Here is a 16,022-nt window from a genome sequence, read left to right on the forward strand (position 1 = left end):
TTTAAAAAAGGAAAGTATCCTCTAGATTTTTGGTACAATATAATAACTGCACAAAATCATGCTTCTGTACCAAACATTATTTTCCCCGATGATTTATATTCATTATTGTGCACTTAATCAGAAATGTACACGTGTGAATTCAAAGCCTCCATATGGTTCAAGATACGACCAAATTGCCTCTTGAGAAATTTTCAGAATCGTCCAAGATATGTTGATCTGCAGTTTGGATATATATCAAATCTTTATGAGAGTATTGCATTTGGCATCTATCCAGAATCAACTCTGTTTGAAGAAATCCTTGGAAAATGACTTTAAGAGTCTACAGTACAGTCCCGAGCAGAGTTATACCTTTCTAAGCCCACAACTTTAGTGGCCTTAGGAGGGTGTAACTCTACTTAAGATTGCTCAGCTAGTTTGTTAAAACTGAATTTGCGGTACTGAAAGTCTAACACCCAAATCCTGACACTTATCTTTCTGTGTATCCTCTGCATCTCTACAAACACAACAGAGAAATGTGGTAGTGTGCTTTTCTGACACTGCATCATTCTTCTAGGACTAACACGAATTTTGTCAGACAATCTGGGTTTTTTTAGCATTGAGAAGTGAAAAACAATTACTATGAAAATACTCGTGAATATGATCTGATTGCCCAAGGGCTAATTGTTATTTTTGCTCATCTGAATATCTTCATGACGTTTTGCCTGCAAGGCTTCTTTGCCTGCTCTGCCTGCCCTAATGGAAACCTGCAAGCTGCATGGCCCTTAGAGACCTTTCAAAGATACTAATTTAGAACAGCTGTTATTCCCCCCCCCCAACCATCTGACAGCTCTCTCTCTACAGTTCTGCTAACTGATCAATATATATGAGCAAAAAGGTCCCCGCTATTCTGCAAAAAGGTTTCAAAATCATACTTGGAAGAATTCAGGGGGGGAACTGGGGGGAGGATTATGCCTGGCTAGGTCTCATCCTTATATTGTCTTTGTAAGGTTTACTGTGATTACAGAATATTTACGGTAATGTCCTTAATCCTGGATTTCGCCTTTTCTTTCATTTAGTCCAATATATTCATTTGCAGCAAAAACTGATACTAAAAGGTTTCAGGATCATCTGCATTTCAGAGGCTTTGGATTTAAATCTATAGACCAAATAAGTCTGCCACTCTCAATTTATTCACTATAAATACTCAGAAACTTGGCTCACCTCAAAACCTTTTTCCAGTATGTTGTGACTACAGATGTCTGCCTGAATTTATCTCTAAACCAGACTAGGTTGGATTTATTTTTACTCATTAGGGAGAAATATTCAAGCTACTTCCTGTTCCTTTCAGAATCCATTTTCAGTGTCAGTACCTGACACTCAGTGTCAGTACCTATGGCCATTCATGTAATATGAGCTTGCCAGCAAAATCATTATTCACTCTAGTTGTTCCAAAACCACAAACCGTTAGTATTTTTATGCATTTTAGAGTATTTTAAATTCTTTTCTTGGTTTATCTTCTTGAGAACCATACATTGTATCTTTTATTGGAAACAAGGATTGGAGCCCACTTCAGATTTATAGTACAGTGAAATCTGATGTTTATATTATGTTAATCTGTTTCCTTTCATTATGTTTTTAAGAAAATAATTAAGAGCACTCCTAAATTGGTCATGCTATTTTACAGCTTTGCCAATTTTAAAGCTTCCATATATATACCATTTGTTTAGCATTTGTTCACTAAGAAAAGATAGAGGATGCAATACTAGTAAGCAGATACTTTCAGGGTTCAGGCACAGCATTTGTAAATTGCCCTCTTTTTTCATTTAATTTTTTGGGGTGTTCATGAGACTTAACACATACTTCTCCTTTCAGTTGCTCTATGTAATGTATGAAGTTTAGATGATGGGAACTCCAGGAACATAAACCACTATTGAGTGACACATCCATCTGATAAAGGAAGCAGCAAGTGTGTTCTTTGATGGTCATCTAATGTCTAAATTTAATGATGTTTCCATTGTCCTCTAGATTTCCACTCTGCAGTCAAACACCCTCACTCGGAAGGTAAAGCGAACACTGCCCAGTCCCCCACCAGAAGAAGTTCACCTCCCTTTGACCAGCCAAGCTCACTCACAGATGTACATGCCGGGCCTCATGCAGAAAGGAGTGGGAGGACAGGCCATTCAAGTGACCAAAGCCAGCCTCCTCAAAGAACTTGATCGGGACTTGAAGCTGGTGGAGCACGAGTCTACTAAGCTGAGGAAGAAACAAGCTGAGCTGGATGAGGAAGAGAAAGAGATTGATGCCAAGCTGAAGTACTTGGAACTGGGAATCAATCAAAGAAAGGAATCTCTGCTGAAGGATCGGAATGTGCGTGATTATCCCTATCTGCGATGCCTGGGAGAAAACAGGGATTACATGTCTGACAGTGAGCTAAACAATCTTCGCCTTTCCAGCTACGAGAGTAGCAGTCTCCTGGCTAGGCCCAGCACTGCTCCTTCTAATCAATATGCCGATTTCTCCAGTGCACAGTATACATCAGCCTCCTCCTATGCCCCATATCAGTATTCCTCAGGACAGGCTGCCGCACCAGGCCCAGCCACATTCCAGCAAACAAGATTTCAGCCTCCTCACTATCCTGCAGTTAGCAATGTCCCTACTCAAAATGGTTTCCAGGCAAGCCAGATGCTTGCCTATCCTTCCCAAACCACGTATCAGCCACACAACTTCACTCCAAGCACTGGGTATCAATCTGATCTGGGCCTGCAGAGCCATCAAGGCTTCCGGCCCCCTTACCAAGCTCAGACCACATATTCCAGTCAGACACCTTTGCAGCCTGCTCAGAACACTCTGTTTCAAACCCATGCAGACACGCACACGACCACTCAGAAACCACGGCAGACATCTCTAGCTGATCTAGAGCAAAAGATCCCCACCAATTATGAAGTGATCAGTAATCCCACTGTGGTGATCTCTGCCGCAACACCAGAAGTTACATATAGCACCACAACAGTAACCAGCAGCTATGACCAATACAAAGCTCCAGAAGGAAGGCCAACAGACAGGAGTGGTGCAGTGCAGAGTCCCTCCATTAGCTGTTCCTCTGACTCACTCTACACCAACCTAGAGCAAAACATTCCTCGGAACTATGTAATGATTGATGATATCAGTGAATTGACCAAAGAGAGCAATGGAGGCGAGGGCCAAAAAGGAGATTTGCAGTCACAGAGTAGCAATGGACGGCATATTAAAGAAAAGAGTGACCTGGCAGATGCAGATGTCTCCAGTAGGCCTTGCTGCTATTCTAAAGGAGAAGAGGAGTCTGAGGAGGATATGTATGATCATCATGGCACTGACCACCGAGGGAAGAACTACCACAGAGGCCCAGAGAGTAATGGGAGGATAAGTGGTACTAGCTCTGGCTCATACTACTACGGAGACAGTGATTACAGGCATTCCTCTCGCCCAGAAAAGCATAGCTCCAGTATAGGAATGCAGAAACACACTTCTAAAAACTTGGCCCCAGCTGTCATCTCTTCCAAGCGCAGCAAGCATCGGAAACAAGGCATGGAACAGAAAATCTCCAAATTCTCCCCTATAGAAGAAGCCAAAGATGTGGAATCAGACCTTGCCTCCTATACAGTAACCACATCAGTCAGTAGCAGTAGTATAGCATCCAGAGCCAAGAAATTGCAAGATGATATCACTTACGGCCTCAAGAAGAATGTATATGATCAGCAGAAGTACTATGGTATGTCCAACAGGGATATGATGGAAGAGGATGATAGAGCATATAGTGGTGGACGATCCAGGTCCTCTGGTTATGTATCAGAGAAATTGTCAAGCCGAGAGGTCAGCAGCAGGAGCAGGTCTTACGAGAGAGAGAGCATGGAAAGGCCTCCTAAAGGAAGCTCCAAACCCTCTTCTCTTAGTATGGGTCAGAGTCGCGGGCGACCTCCAATTCGCACACAGACTTCAGAAGAGGAAAGCCCTATCAGTCCTTTGGGGAAATCCATGGGTGTGTCACGATCCTCTGGCGGACCTCTCCCTCAGTCTGCTGGAGATAGCTGCTCACAGTTCTGCTCCAGTCACTCATTGCCTGATGTACAAGAACATATTAAAGATGTGCCAAGAACCCATTCATACAAGCATGAAGAAGGTTACATCATGGATGATTCACACTGTGTTGTTTCAGACAGTGAAGGTAATGGCTACCTGTGGTGACTTACCCCAGAGCATACTCAAGCAGGTCATATCTGCAAAGACAATACCCAGCCTGAGTTTGCTTGCCATGTGCCTTTCTCCCCCATTTTGTTTTCTGTAGTGTTTGTTTTGTGTTAGCACTCTGCATGTCCTACTGGTGCTCACTGCTTGTTCAGTGTGATTATAAGCTAAGATTCCTAGTTTTTAAAAGTATTTTCTGAATGGCTGCTGTGACATATCATATATGCATGTGATAAGCTCCTCGCATTCTTTTATTTCATTGCATGGCTTCAACCTGGGCTAAATTCACACCTTTGGATCAGGAGATTGACTGTGATCTGTTTTTGGTTTCTGAAGCCTATCACTTGGGTCAGGAAGAGACAGACTGGTTTGATAAGCCGAGGGAACCTCGCTCAGAGAGGATGAGGCATTATGGTGGCCATTCCTCATCCTCCCAGAAGAGGGGTCCAGTTAAGCATACCTATCATGACTATGATGAACCACCAGATGAAGACTTGTGGCATCACGATGATTACTCCCACCCACGTCATTCCTCTTCCAAAGAACATAGACACCACGGAGAATATGGGAGGCATACATCATCCTCCCGGCACTCCAGCGATGATCTACCCAGGAGATCATCTAGGCAACATCTACGAGATCCAGGTCGCCATGAATCACGTGGACATGGACAACCCTCTTCCCAGAAGAAAGCTCAGCAAGCAGATATGAGAACACAGCCAGGCTATCCTTCCAGTTCTTCAGAATATTCCCAGCAGTCCCGGCAGCCATCTGGCTACCATCATACCTCAGAGTCCCAGAAACCACAGAGGCAGATGCAACATGGGCCATCATCTCAGCAGCCAAAATCAGAGCCGCTTTCACATCAGCAACAGCCGCAGCCGCAGCCGCAGCCAACAAGGCAGCAACAAGCTGGGCAACAGCAGCAGCAGCAGCAGCAGGCTTCAGTCAGACAGCAGCAACAATCAGGCAGACAGCCTCAGCAGCACCAAACAGCTCCTTCACAGCAGTCTTCTCAGCAACAGCCCCAGCAAGCCAGGATGCAGCAACAGCTGCAGCAGCCACAGCAGCCGCAGCAGCCGCAGCAGCCACAACCTCCACCACCAGGGACCCAAGCTCAACCGTCCACACGGACAGCCCAACAGCAGCCTGGGCAGCCCCAGCCACTAGGCAAACAACAGACAGCCCTCCAAGCACAACCTAGCACTCACCCAGCAGTACCAGTGAGTAGCAGTTCTCTTTTATTTACTGCCAGTTATATAGCAACTGGTTGCACCTTGGCATATATCAAGATGAGTACTGGGCAGAACAATGGTCTATTCTACAGAATGTGGTTTGTACAAAAGTGGCAGTCACTGACAGTGCATGGATTATTGCCCAGTCCAGTAGATAGTACCATGTAGTATAGGGTCTTACCAACACATGTTTCATTGGAACTGACAAAAGTCCTAGAATGTTACAGAGGAGGTATTCTGCTCATTGGCACATTTGAATGGCACATTTGATGGCCGGTTTGGAAAGAACTATAGAAGATCAGGTGGACAAGAAAAGAAAGAAGTGGGGATGGACTCTAAATTTGAGGGTTTACTCTATAAATGTTTAGTGTTGGCTGAGATCATAAATAGTGCCTCAGGAACATTGGCTGGGGGAATATAGCACCAATGGAAAATAAGGGTAGTTAGAGGGCTGATTAGAGACACCATTGACTTAGCAATTAAATTTTGGAGAAGAGTTCTGAGGGGACATTCTGAAGTGGATAGTGGCTTTCATATTACAATGATTTGTCTGTTATCCTGCTGCCCAACCCCTAGGAATAAACTTTTGTTTTAATCTTTGTTTACTATTATAGCCTAAAACTGAACAGACAGATGCATCCAAGCCTACCACAAAAGTGCCACAGGTGGGGAGAGCACCCCAAACACAGCCACAGGGAACAATTGCAGGAGGTAAGTAAGTTTTCCTCTCTTATAGATACCTCCTTTTCAGTATTTCTCGCTAGATGTGTTTTCTGAAGAAATACATACCAACAACTTACTAACCAAGGCTCAGATCTTCTTCTTCATTATTATTATTGTTATTCAATCTGTGCTCAGGAGAGTTAATTCCAAAACCATTCACTGCAGAGAATTAAAACTTCTTAAGCAAGATCAAGCATATGGTGAGTGCCTTTGACCAATCCATCATCTAGCCATGGTAGTGCAGAGAATATGCCAGTCAGTATAGAATTAGCATTGGCACAGGTCATAAAAAGCACAAGGAAGATGCTTGAAAGTTTCATTGCAGATGGGGAACATTAGTCTGTTTTCTACAGCTATAAAGACTAGAAGTTTGCCTACTCACAGAAAGAAGCAGTAGTTCAACTGGTGGCTGGCCAACAACATTGCTCCAATTTAAAGTAATTTTGTTTGCTTTGGTATTGATATCTCACCAACCACTTAATGCAAATGGTACTATTTTTATTCTATAAAAATAGTGGGACCACTTTTCCACCTTTTTTCTGGTGCGGGTAGTTGAACAGAGATGACCTTGAAACACATTGGCGTGGAGGATATAAGCCAAAGGGAGACAGTTTAAAATTCTGCAAATTGCTCTTTCGGCTTACCCTAAGTTATAGGGTGGGGTACCTATTTAAATATATTCATATGGTTTCTTTCAACAGGCATTAAGCTGGGTTCTAAACCAGCTGGAGCACCCACTCCTGCTGGTGCAGCAGCTGGTCAGCCAGGAGCAGAAGGAGAAAGCGTCTTCTCCAAAATCCTGCCAGGAGGTGCAGCAGAACAAGCAGGCAAATTGACTGAAGGTAAGAGAAGACCTTTCTTGAAGACTTGTCCAAAAGCATGAGGGACGTGCAAGCTCAGTTGCTCAAAAGTTCCTGCAAAAGGACTGTCAGGTCTATAGAGCAACCACCCAGAGGATACAGAAGAACTGTATTCCAGTTCACATCTATGTGACAAGATGAAAAATAGAGAAAAAAGTTTTTAAAAATTATGAAAGGCAGTAAAAGTCACAATAAGTAAAGGAGGGAAGGGATAGTAGTTTCACTGAAGAAGCCAAATGAATTAGCATCAGAGACCATCAGCATTATAGAACAATTAACCCTTTGGCTGCAAGGATTGCTAAAGAGCTTGTAAAAATAAATGAAGCTGCCATGCTGAGTTAAATGGTGGTTCCATGTGGCCCAGTACTATCCAGCAGGGCTTAGGCATTTCCTGGCCTTTGAGTTCTAGATCCTTTTACATAGAGATGCCAGGAATTGAACTAAAGACCTTCTGCATATAAAGCATGAGTTCCACTACCAAGTTAATTTCTCTGTAACTCAGCTCCAAACTGAAAGCTAAATGTTACAACAATGCAAGGTAATATGGAAATAAAACAAGTTTAATTATAGTAATGTGGAGATGAAGACTGATAATGAGATAGATATATGAAGAATCATAGAGTTGGAAGGGACCTCTAAGGTCATCTAGTCCAATCCCCTGCACAATGCAGGACATTTACAACTACCCCCCAACTGCCCCAGTAACCCCTGTTCCATGCTTAGAAGATGGCAGAACACCTCCAGGATCCCTAGCCAAAGTGGCCTGTGGAAAATTGCTACCTGACCCAAGGTGGTGATCGGTATTACTCTGGACATGTAAGAACGCTAGGGAGAACTAAGCACTGATGTAACCCATTCTGCCCTCCCCTTCATGATCTGCCCAGGTTCACAGAATCAGCATTGCTGTCAGATGGCCATCTAGCCTCTGCTTAAAAACCTCCAAAGAAGGAGAGCCCACCACCTCCCGAGGAAGCCTGTTCCACTGAGGGACTGCTCTAACTGTCAGGAAGTTATTCCTCATGTTTAGCTGAAAACTCTTTTGATTTAATTTCAAGCCGTTGGTTCTGGTCCGACCTTCTGGGGTAGCGGAAAACAAGTCTGCCCATCCTCTATATGACAGCCCTTCAAGTACTTGAAGATGGTTATCATTTCACCTCTCAGTCATCTCCTCTCCAGGCTAAACATTCTGAGCTCCTTCAACCTTTCCTCATAGGACTTGGTCTCCAGACCCCTCACCATCTTCGTTGCCCTCCTCTGGACATGTTCCAGCTTGTCTATCTCCTTCTTAAATTGTGGTGCCCAAAACTGAACACAATACTCTAAGTGAGGTCTAACCAGAGTGGAGTCGAGTGATACCATCACTTCTCATGATCTGGACACTATGCTTCTGTTTATACAGCCCAAAACCGCATTTACCTTTTTATCTACCATATCACACTGCTGAGTCATGTTCAGTGTATGGTCTACATGGTCTACCCCTAGATCCTTTTCCAACATACTACTGCCAAGACAAGTCTCCCTCATCCTATAATTATGCATTTGATTTTTCCTTCCTAAATGCAGAACTTTGCATTTATCTCTGTTGAAATTCATTGTATTTGTTTTAGCCCAGTTTTCCAGCCTGTCAAGATCATCCTGTATCCTTACTCTGTCTTTGACCATATTTGCTACCCCTCCCAATTTAGTATCATCTGCAAATTTAATAAGCACTCTCTATTCCTTCATCCAAATCATTTATAAAAATGTTGAACAGAACATGTACCAGGACTGATCCCTGAGGAACTCCATTTGTCACTTTTCTCCAAGAGGATGAGGAACCATTAACTAGCACTCTTTGGGTGTGATTTGTCAACCAGTTACAGATCCACCTAATAGTAATAGGATCCAAACCACATTTTACCAATCTGTCAACAAGGATATTATGTGGAACCTTATCAAAAGCCTTACTGAAATTGAGATAAACTATGTCTACAGTGAGTAATGTCAATGGAATAAAGATAGGTTATATAACCTAATAATGGGATAGAAAGGAAGAAGATAGATGGGGTTGACAGCAACCATTCTGTGGAGCCTGGTAATGCTAATGTTCTACTGCATCAGGCATTGATTTCTCTTTTCTTTACACCCATAGCTGTGTCAGCTTTTGGCAAAAAATTCACATCATTTTGGTGAGAGAACGTCACCAGGTGAGTAACTTTTGGTCTTCCATATACACACCCACCAGCGCCAGACAAATCTCAAGACATGTTCCTTGTGCCCTGGCCATTGCAATCCTGAGACTCTTTCAGAGCTTTTTTTAACTTGAAACTTTGATTACACTGCAATGCTACAGTTGGCCCAACGACTAGACATGAGGTTAGCTTTAATCCAAGAATCCATCCAATTACAGACACCTTCTTTTCCTTTCTTTTAGATTTTTATTTTTTTTGCCTAATAGGTCCTCTCTTTGCACTGTCTTTCCCCCCTCTTCCCCATTACCCTGGCAGGAGTTTGGAGGAATACAAGGAGATCTCATCACTGCAATGGAAAAACCTATGAAGAATCCAGTGAATTCAGTCTGTGGCACCAGACTCTGGGTATAAAAGTGAGTGTCATCCAGTTGCTTCTAGATCTCTATCTGGCTCGTTCTGTCAGGGTGTGTGCGTGCATGAACATGCTCATCAGATACTAGCTCTAATTCTGTCCCAGATATGAGGCACAATGCAGAGGAGATGTTTGTTTTACTCAAGTCAAATGATATCCTTCTTTGCTTACAGTAATTTACCACTTACTTTAAGTAAATTGAGCCACATACAGTCAAGTGTACATTCTAATGCTGCTAAACACTAGCTTAATATCTACAACATACTATACATCATGATATAGTCCTTGCCCTTACACACTGTGTTATGTAGAAAAGACTCGCTTAGGAGAGTAAGGAACAGGTGAGGGACAGAAAATGAGCAAGAATGATGATGGGAGATGTAGTTGGGATGGGCTAGCAAAAACTTTGTTAAAGAAGAGGCAGAGGAACTTCAAGAGGAAGTCACTAACAGTCATATTTACTATTATTTCTATAGAGAATTGGGAGGCCATCCCAGGCACGGGGGACTGCATGCCTGGAGTCACAGAGACAAAAACAGCAGAAACAGACCAAGGGAGCTGATGGAGCATGCACTATGGCAGAATGAATGGAAAAAGAAAATGGGGCTGGGAGGAATGTAGTTGAAGACCAAAGAGTTGAAGAACTTTAAAAGAATTAGAATCTTGAAACGGGTATGAAATGTGACAGGAAGCCAGTGCAGGGACTTGAGGGACTTCTGCAGAAAATGGAAAAGACAAGAAGTGGAGGTCACCAAAAAAGGCAATTGGAAAGGTAGCAAATCTAAGAGAGAACAGTACAGAACCCCAAGGAGAAGCTGGAATCCAGGAGGAAGTATGACTGATAATGTCAAAAGTTGAATAAGGATCTGGAGGGAATAAGGAGATGGATGCAAAAAGTCAGAAGGGTACAGGGCCAAGAGAGCAAGTTGGTCGGGAAAACTGGTGGGCTGTAGATTTGAGATTGTGGAATGCTTGTGTGACAGAATAGTCATGGAGTTGGCAGGTGTGAGACAGCTTGAGGGAGCCTTGGTTAGAGAGGGGAAGTTCAGAGGCAGAGAGATCAGAGATAAAACATTAAAGGAGAAGATGAAATCAAGTGTGAAGATACAAGGGGTGAAGGAAAAGGCAAGAGGCTGCAGCAGCAAAGGTATCAGCATGAATATTCAGATTCCCACAGAACAGGGCAGGAGAATGAGAGGAAAGAAAGAATTAATAATAATATAAATAATACAAAATATTACAAAAGGCACAGGAAATGTATCCTACTTATGCATCAGGGCATCATAATTGCTTTGGTGTTGCAAGATAGTTATTCTGGCTTGCTCATAAAATGATCAGCATGATGTAAATGGATAGCAGACAGCATAACAGGAAGCACAAAATGAGGAAATTTGTTTCTGATTTTCTACCAAGTGAAACCACATCCTTTAGTCTCCATTTTCAGCGGTATACAGCTGTGACCATTCTTGGAGCAGCAGTTGTGATTTGGAACCTGCTCAGTAGAGGCAGCAGGCACAATCTTTCTGTCTGTTATAGGGGAGGGAAAATAAGGAATCATTTTGTATATTGCTGTGCTGAGCCTCCCCCACCCCCACCCCACCCTGCAAAAGATCACATAGCCCATGTGCAGAACAGTTTCTCCTCTCACAAAACTGGGGAAAGATACATGCCAAGTGGCTGTGTTGCCTTTGAAATGCATCGCCCTCTACACTTCAGAATGCTAGCAATCCAGAGCTACATGGGCCTAGCCCACCAAGCATATTTGGGAGGAGAACAGAGGGCATTTTTGCCCTGATAATTCTAGCCCATGGATGTGCTAGGAACATTTCCCCCATGTAGCACAATCTCCTTTCATAGCCTTGTCTGTTTCTTCATCTTAGAGAGCTCACTGAAAGGAACTGCATGCTTTTTTGATGGGGTGGGGTGGGGGGAATGAACTTATACTAGTTGAGAAAAGTGAGTGGCGTCTTACAAACCCTGCCTCAGTCTGTACAACGCAATATGAACTGGGTCTGGATCCCAGGCTCAATGATGTGGTGTGCAGATAACCCCTTGGGAAAATGCTGGATCTCATTCTGTCCTAATCTCCAGCTCGAAAATGTTGCATCACTGCAAGTGTGGACAGTTGATTTGATGGCTCAGTTGTCTCTACTCTTTAATGCATGGTGTCTTCTGGCTAGTTCCTTAGTTGATTTGATACTATCTTATTTCCATTGGGAAAGAAAAGAAAAGATTTGAAGCAGCAGAATAAATATAAAAGGTTTTTAGGTGAAGTTCCTTGTGAACACCCCCCATAGGGGTGAGAAAAGTAGGTGCCAAACTGTTGACAAGAAATAACAGTGCTATGAACAACTCCTGTAAATATCATGTTTCTGCCTTTTTGTCTCATCAAGCTTTTGAAACCATGGAAATCCACTAGGCTGTGAGACTGAAGGTGGAAGAGGTGTATATAAAGATATCGGCCTGTGGATCCCATAAGAAACTCCTTGAGGACATCTGAGCCAACTATCATAAAGGGCTTTCAGAAGCCACCTGTTGTTGACATCATGGTCTATGTCACGTGAGCCCTGTGGGGTGAAGGCAGACCCATGGTCAGAGAGATCATGCAGAAAAATGTTTACAGAACATGGGCCCATTCCAACTTGTCACGCAGACTGGCTGCTCTCTGATGCTGGAGAAGATGTCTGGGACTCCAGAGACTATTCAGTGCGGTGGTTCCATTTGTGCCTAAGGTCTAATTTTGGGAGCCATGGCCCATTCTTGAGATTATACACAGAGTTTCTCGCTTACTGAAATTTAGCTCTAGAGTCTTCATAGGTTTTTCCTGCTCTCCAAGATGTGCTTGAATTGAGGGCTGGGAGCTGGATGCTCCACTCTCCTTCACATTCCAGTTTGCCCTGTCAATTCCTCTACATGCACAGTGTTTGTTCCCTCTCATCGTCCCTACAGTGGAACGCTTGGGACGTAGAGAACTTTGACTAGGACCTAACACTGTTTCACTACTGAGATAAGAGGCCATAGGACTCTGAAAGGCAGTGCATAAACTGGCTGAATTTGACTGAAGCAAATACTGGCCAGGCATGTCTATCAGCCACCCCAAAGCCATCCTGAAGCCATTCTAAAGCATTCAAATGGCAGTGCTTTCCATTGTTAGTGTTGCTCGTTGTTTTACGTATGCCTGGGGATTATTTTTATTTCAAAAACAGCCTTAATCATTCCACTTTTATTTACATGTATACCTCATCAACACCCAGCAATTGGGGGATTGGATTTTATTTTGGGATTTTTTGTGAGGTTCTTTTGTTGTTTTTTACTTTGTATTGGACTTTTCCCCCCCTCTTTGTGTTGTACTGAATTAGCACATGGGCTGTTGTCGGTAGAAGCAATAGAGTGCAGAAGGCTATAAAGAGCACAATCCAGTGTGGTGAGAGCAGGAGAGCTTGCCTCTGCCATCCTCCTTCCTACTACTGTGCAATTCAAGTCCTTCTTAAGCCATTACCAGTGGGCATGCTCAGAACGACAGAGGAACTAGTTGGAGCAGAATGTCATTGATCCTGCTAGTGTGGAGCTTCTTGCACTGTAACCTGCGAGAGCCGAAAGAAAACCCTGCAAAACAGCTCCTTTTTTAAGCTGTAAAGAATCCAGCAAGTGTACAGTTGCTCTGGTTCCCATTTGTTTGTGCTGTCCGTTTCCTGCCTGTCTCTCGTCCATGCTGAGCATGCTCAAGAACAACAATTCATTGGTGTGACCCATAGGAGCTTCCATTCACCATGGGTAACAGCAAAATGATTCTCATGTCTAATGTTCTATGCAATCAAATAACAAAATTTTAAAAAACAACTGTTAATATTTAATAAGTTCAATGTTATGTATAAGGATTTAATTGCAAATGTGCTACTGAGAAACTGGATAGATATCTTTATATCGAACACCTGTGTGTATGAAGTTTTCAATTAGTGGCATGCTTGACCCATTCGAGGGACACTTTTGCCAAAGGGTAGCCATAGAGCCGTTGACTGTCTGTCTGTTATAGAGCATGGCTTGCTACTTCTCTGCACGGTTTCATCTACTTAGAATGCTTGCAGTTCTTTGCTTGAATTTTTTTCTCCAGTTGGTTCATCTTCTCTATTGAATGCCATTAGCAGATTTATGCACTTGTTATTGAAGGCCTGTCAGTGACACTGTGAAGTGTAATTATCCTGCAGAGTGTAACACCAGATGTTCCCTGCTGAACTATATCAACTTTCTCTGACCTTTGCCACATCCTACTCTGCAGTAGCCACTCATGTCCACTACTAGAGAAGCATAGGCTTTGTCTAGACCTGAAGTACATTATTCCTGTTCAAACATTAAATATAAATTATTTGGGACTACCACAGGATAGGGAGATCCTCCAAGTATGGAATTCACCAGCATGCTTTGCAAGTACAATTTGAACAACCCCACCATCAATTAATGCATAGAAAGAAACCACCCAATGTTCCTCTCCTAGTTTCAGCAGATGAGGACCAATAGTAGTGGCTCCTATTCCCACTAGTGCAACATATATGAATAAAGAGCCATTGAACTGCCGCTCCTGGAGCTTGGTCGCTGAGAGATGCAATTTTCAATGTAGATTCTAGCATCTAGTGCAGTCCCTTCCTCCCACCAAGTATGCCCATCCCCCTTGGCGGAATGATGACATTAAGAATTTCTTGCCTGACTGGACTGAAAAGCAGAAATGTTTGCAAAAATGGGAATGAGTCTGTGTGACCCTTTAAAGTGAGAAATGAGGAGGAGAGGTTAAGAAGCAAACATGTCAGTTATATGATAGGTTCTTGAACGCATTAAAGACATTTGGTGCAAAATAAAGAAGATATATTTATTTATTTAGGGTATTCTTATGCCACCTCTCAAACTTCCTGAAGTAGAAGACAAAAGAACACTAGAAGTAAAAAATAAATTCCACCTCAAAATCAATGAAACAACAGTTTTTAAGTAGTGTGTGTAAAGTGCCATTATGTTGCAGCTGACAAGACAACCCCATAGGGTTTTTCAAGGAAAGAGACGAACAGAGGTGGTTTGCCATTGCCTGCCTCTGCACAGCAATCCTGGCTGTCCTTGGTGGTCTCCCATCCAAATAATGACCAGGGCCCACCCAGCTTAGCTCCGAAGATCTGATGAGATCAGGCTAGCCTGAGCCATTCACATCAGCATTTAAAACAATACAGTATAGTGAAACATTCCCATGGTTTCCTTCAGAGCCACGCACTCAACCAGGACAGTTCAAGTCCTGCTTGTCATAATTGTCTGTTATAATTGTTATAATTGTCTGTTATAAAGAGCCTAGATGCAGTCCGCAGGTGCTCCAGGTTGCTCTTCCTTGGGTTTGAAAGGCATATTTTCATGAATTACAGTGGCATACTTGTGCAGTCACCTGTTCCTACAGAGGCTGAAATAAAGTTCATATTTTGAGAGAACATGGCCGATCAGTTAACATAAAGGGCATTTCACATATTATACTGAGGCAAACCTAGATTTGTATACTCTACAAGGCACTGCAGCTAGGAAGCTTTCTATGTTTGCAAATGTTATTTTTTCAAACTCACACTATATGTGTACACACTTAAAATATCTTCAGTGTATACTTTACAAAATTAGTGTGTGCTTTGGTCCTTAGGAAACTGCCGGGATTACAGATTTCTATAGCCACTAGTTAAGAGTCTGAAGTGTTTTATGTTATGGCAGTCTGTGTTCCAGATACCTAGTAAGCAGTGACATGGAGACCTTAGGTGGTATACCTCATAACCAAAGAGCACCCCTTTGCTACTCTATAGGCAGAACCAGAGATGATAGGAGTTTTCCATGGGCTCTAAAGGATGGGTGGTCAGAGCATGCTCATGCTTTGCACTGGGTTAGGATAGTAATAACCTCTCTTTGTTCTCTTAGAATAAGTTTGCACAGCAGTTCCCTATGCTACTGGTTTATCACTTGTTTCCAGCTAGCAGTATGAGTCAAAGTAGGTCCTTTATTTCTAGTCTCTTTATATCTGATAGCTGGTGTCTACCTAGGCAATCTGCACAGTCATTTCCCTCTTCCCCATATTGATTGAGAGAGGGGACAAGTGTAGTTTGAAGCCTGTGGGTTGTGGGGACTGCAGAGCTTATATAGATGCACTCAGTCTCTGAATCAATTCTTTTGTTGCAATGTAAAAGATTGACTAGGAAGGCTTGTCAATGGTTGTTCAGTTACTGTTCACCATGCAGTCATGCTATCTACAGAAACTAGTTTCACCATGGTAGTCCATGTAGCCATCGTTTGAATACCTCACTAAGTCTTAGGGAAATCTCTTTTATGAGAGGCAAGAATGCAGTATAGGGAAGATCATGCTTTTCTACCAAGACTAAAAACAGTGTTTAGAGTAGCCAACACTTTTCCCCAG

The 16,022-nt window shown here is 42.9% G+C and overlaps 1 protein-coding gene across 1 annotated transcript in view; it reads left to right on the forward strand.

The window, feature by feature from the left end:
- Nucleotides 1-9,190, forward strand: part of BSN (bassoon presynaptic cytomatrix protein) — a 332,851-nt gene extending 323,661 nt beyond the window's left edge. Inside the window, exons 8-13 of the mRNA XM_054976376.1 lie at nucleotides 2,005-2,500; nucleotides 2,552-4,180; nucleotides 4,537-5,423; nucleotides 6,050-6,146; nucleotides 6,860-7,000; nucleotides 9,150-9,190. Coding sequence (XP_054832351.1) covers nucleotides 2,005-2,500; nucleotides 2,552-4,180; nucleotides 4,537-5,423; nucleotides 6,050-6,146; nucleotides 6,860-7,000; nucleotides 9,150-9,190 — 3,291 coding nt within the window. The remainder of the gene's footprint in view (nucleotides 1-2,004; nucleotides 2,501-2,551; nucleotides 4,181-4,536; nucleotides 5,424-6,049; nucleotides 6,147-6,859; nucleotides 7,001-9,149) is intronic.
- The last annotated feature ends 6,832 nt before the right edge of the window (nucleotides 9,191-16,022 follow it).

This window comes from Eublepharis macularius, chromosome 4 (genome assembly GCF_028583425.1).
Source record: "Eublepharis macularius isolate TG4126 chromosome 4, MPM_Emac_v1.0, whole genome shotgun sequence".
Lineage (NCBI taxonomy): Eukaryota > Metazoa > Chordata > Lepidosauria > Squamata > Eublepharidae > Eublepharis > Eublepharis macularius.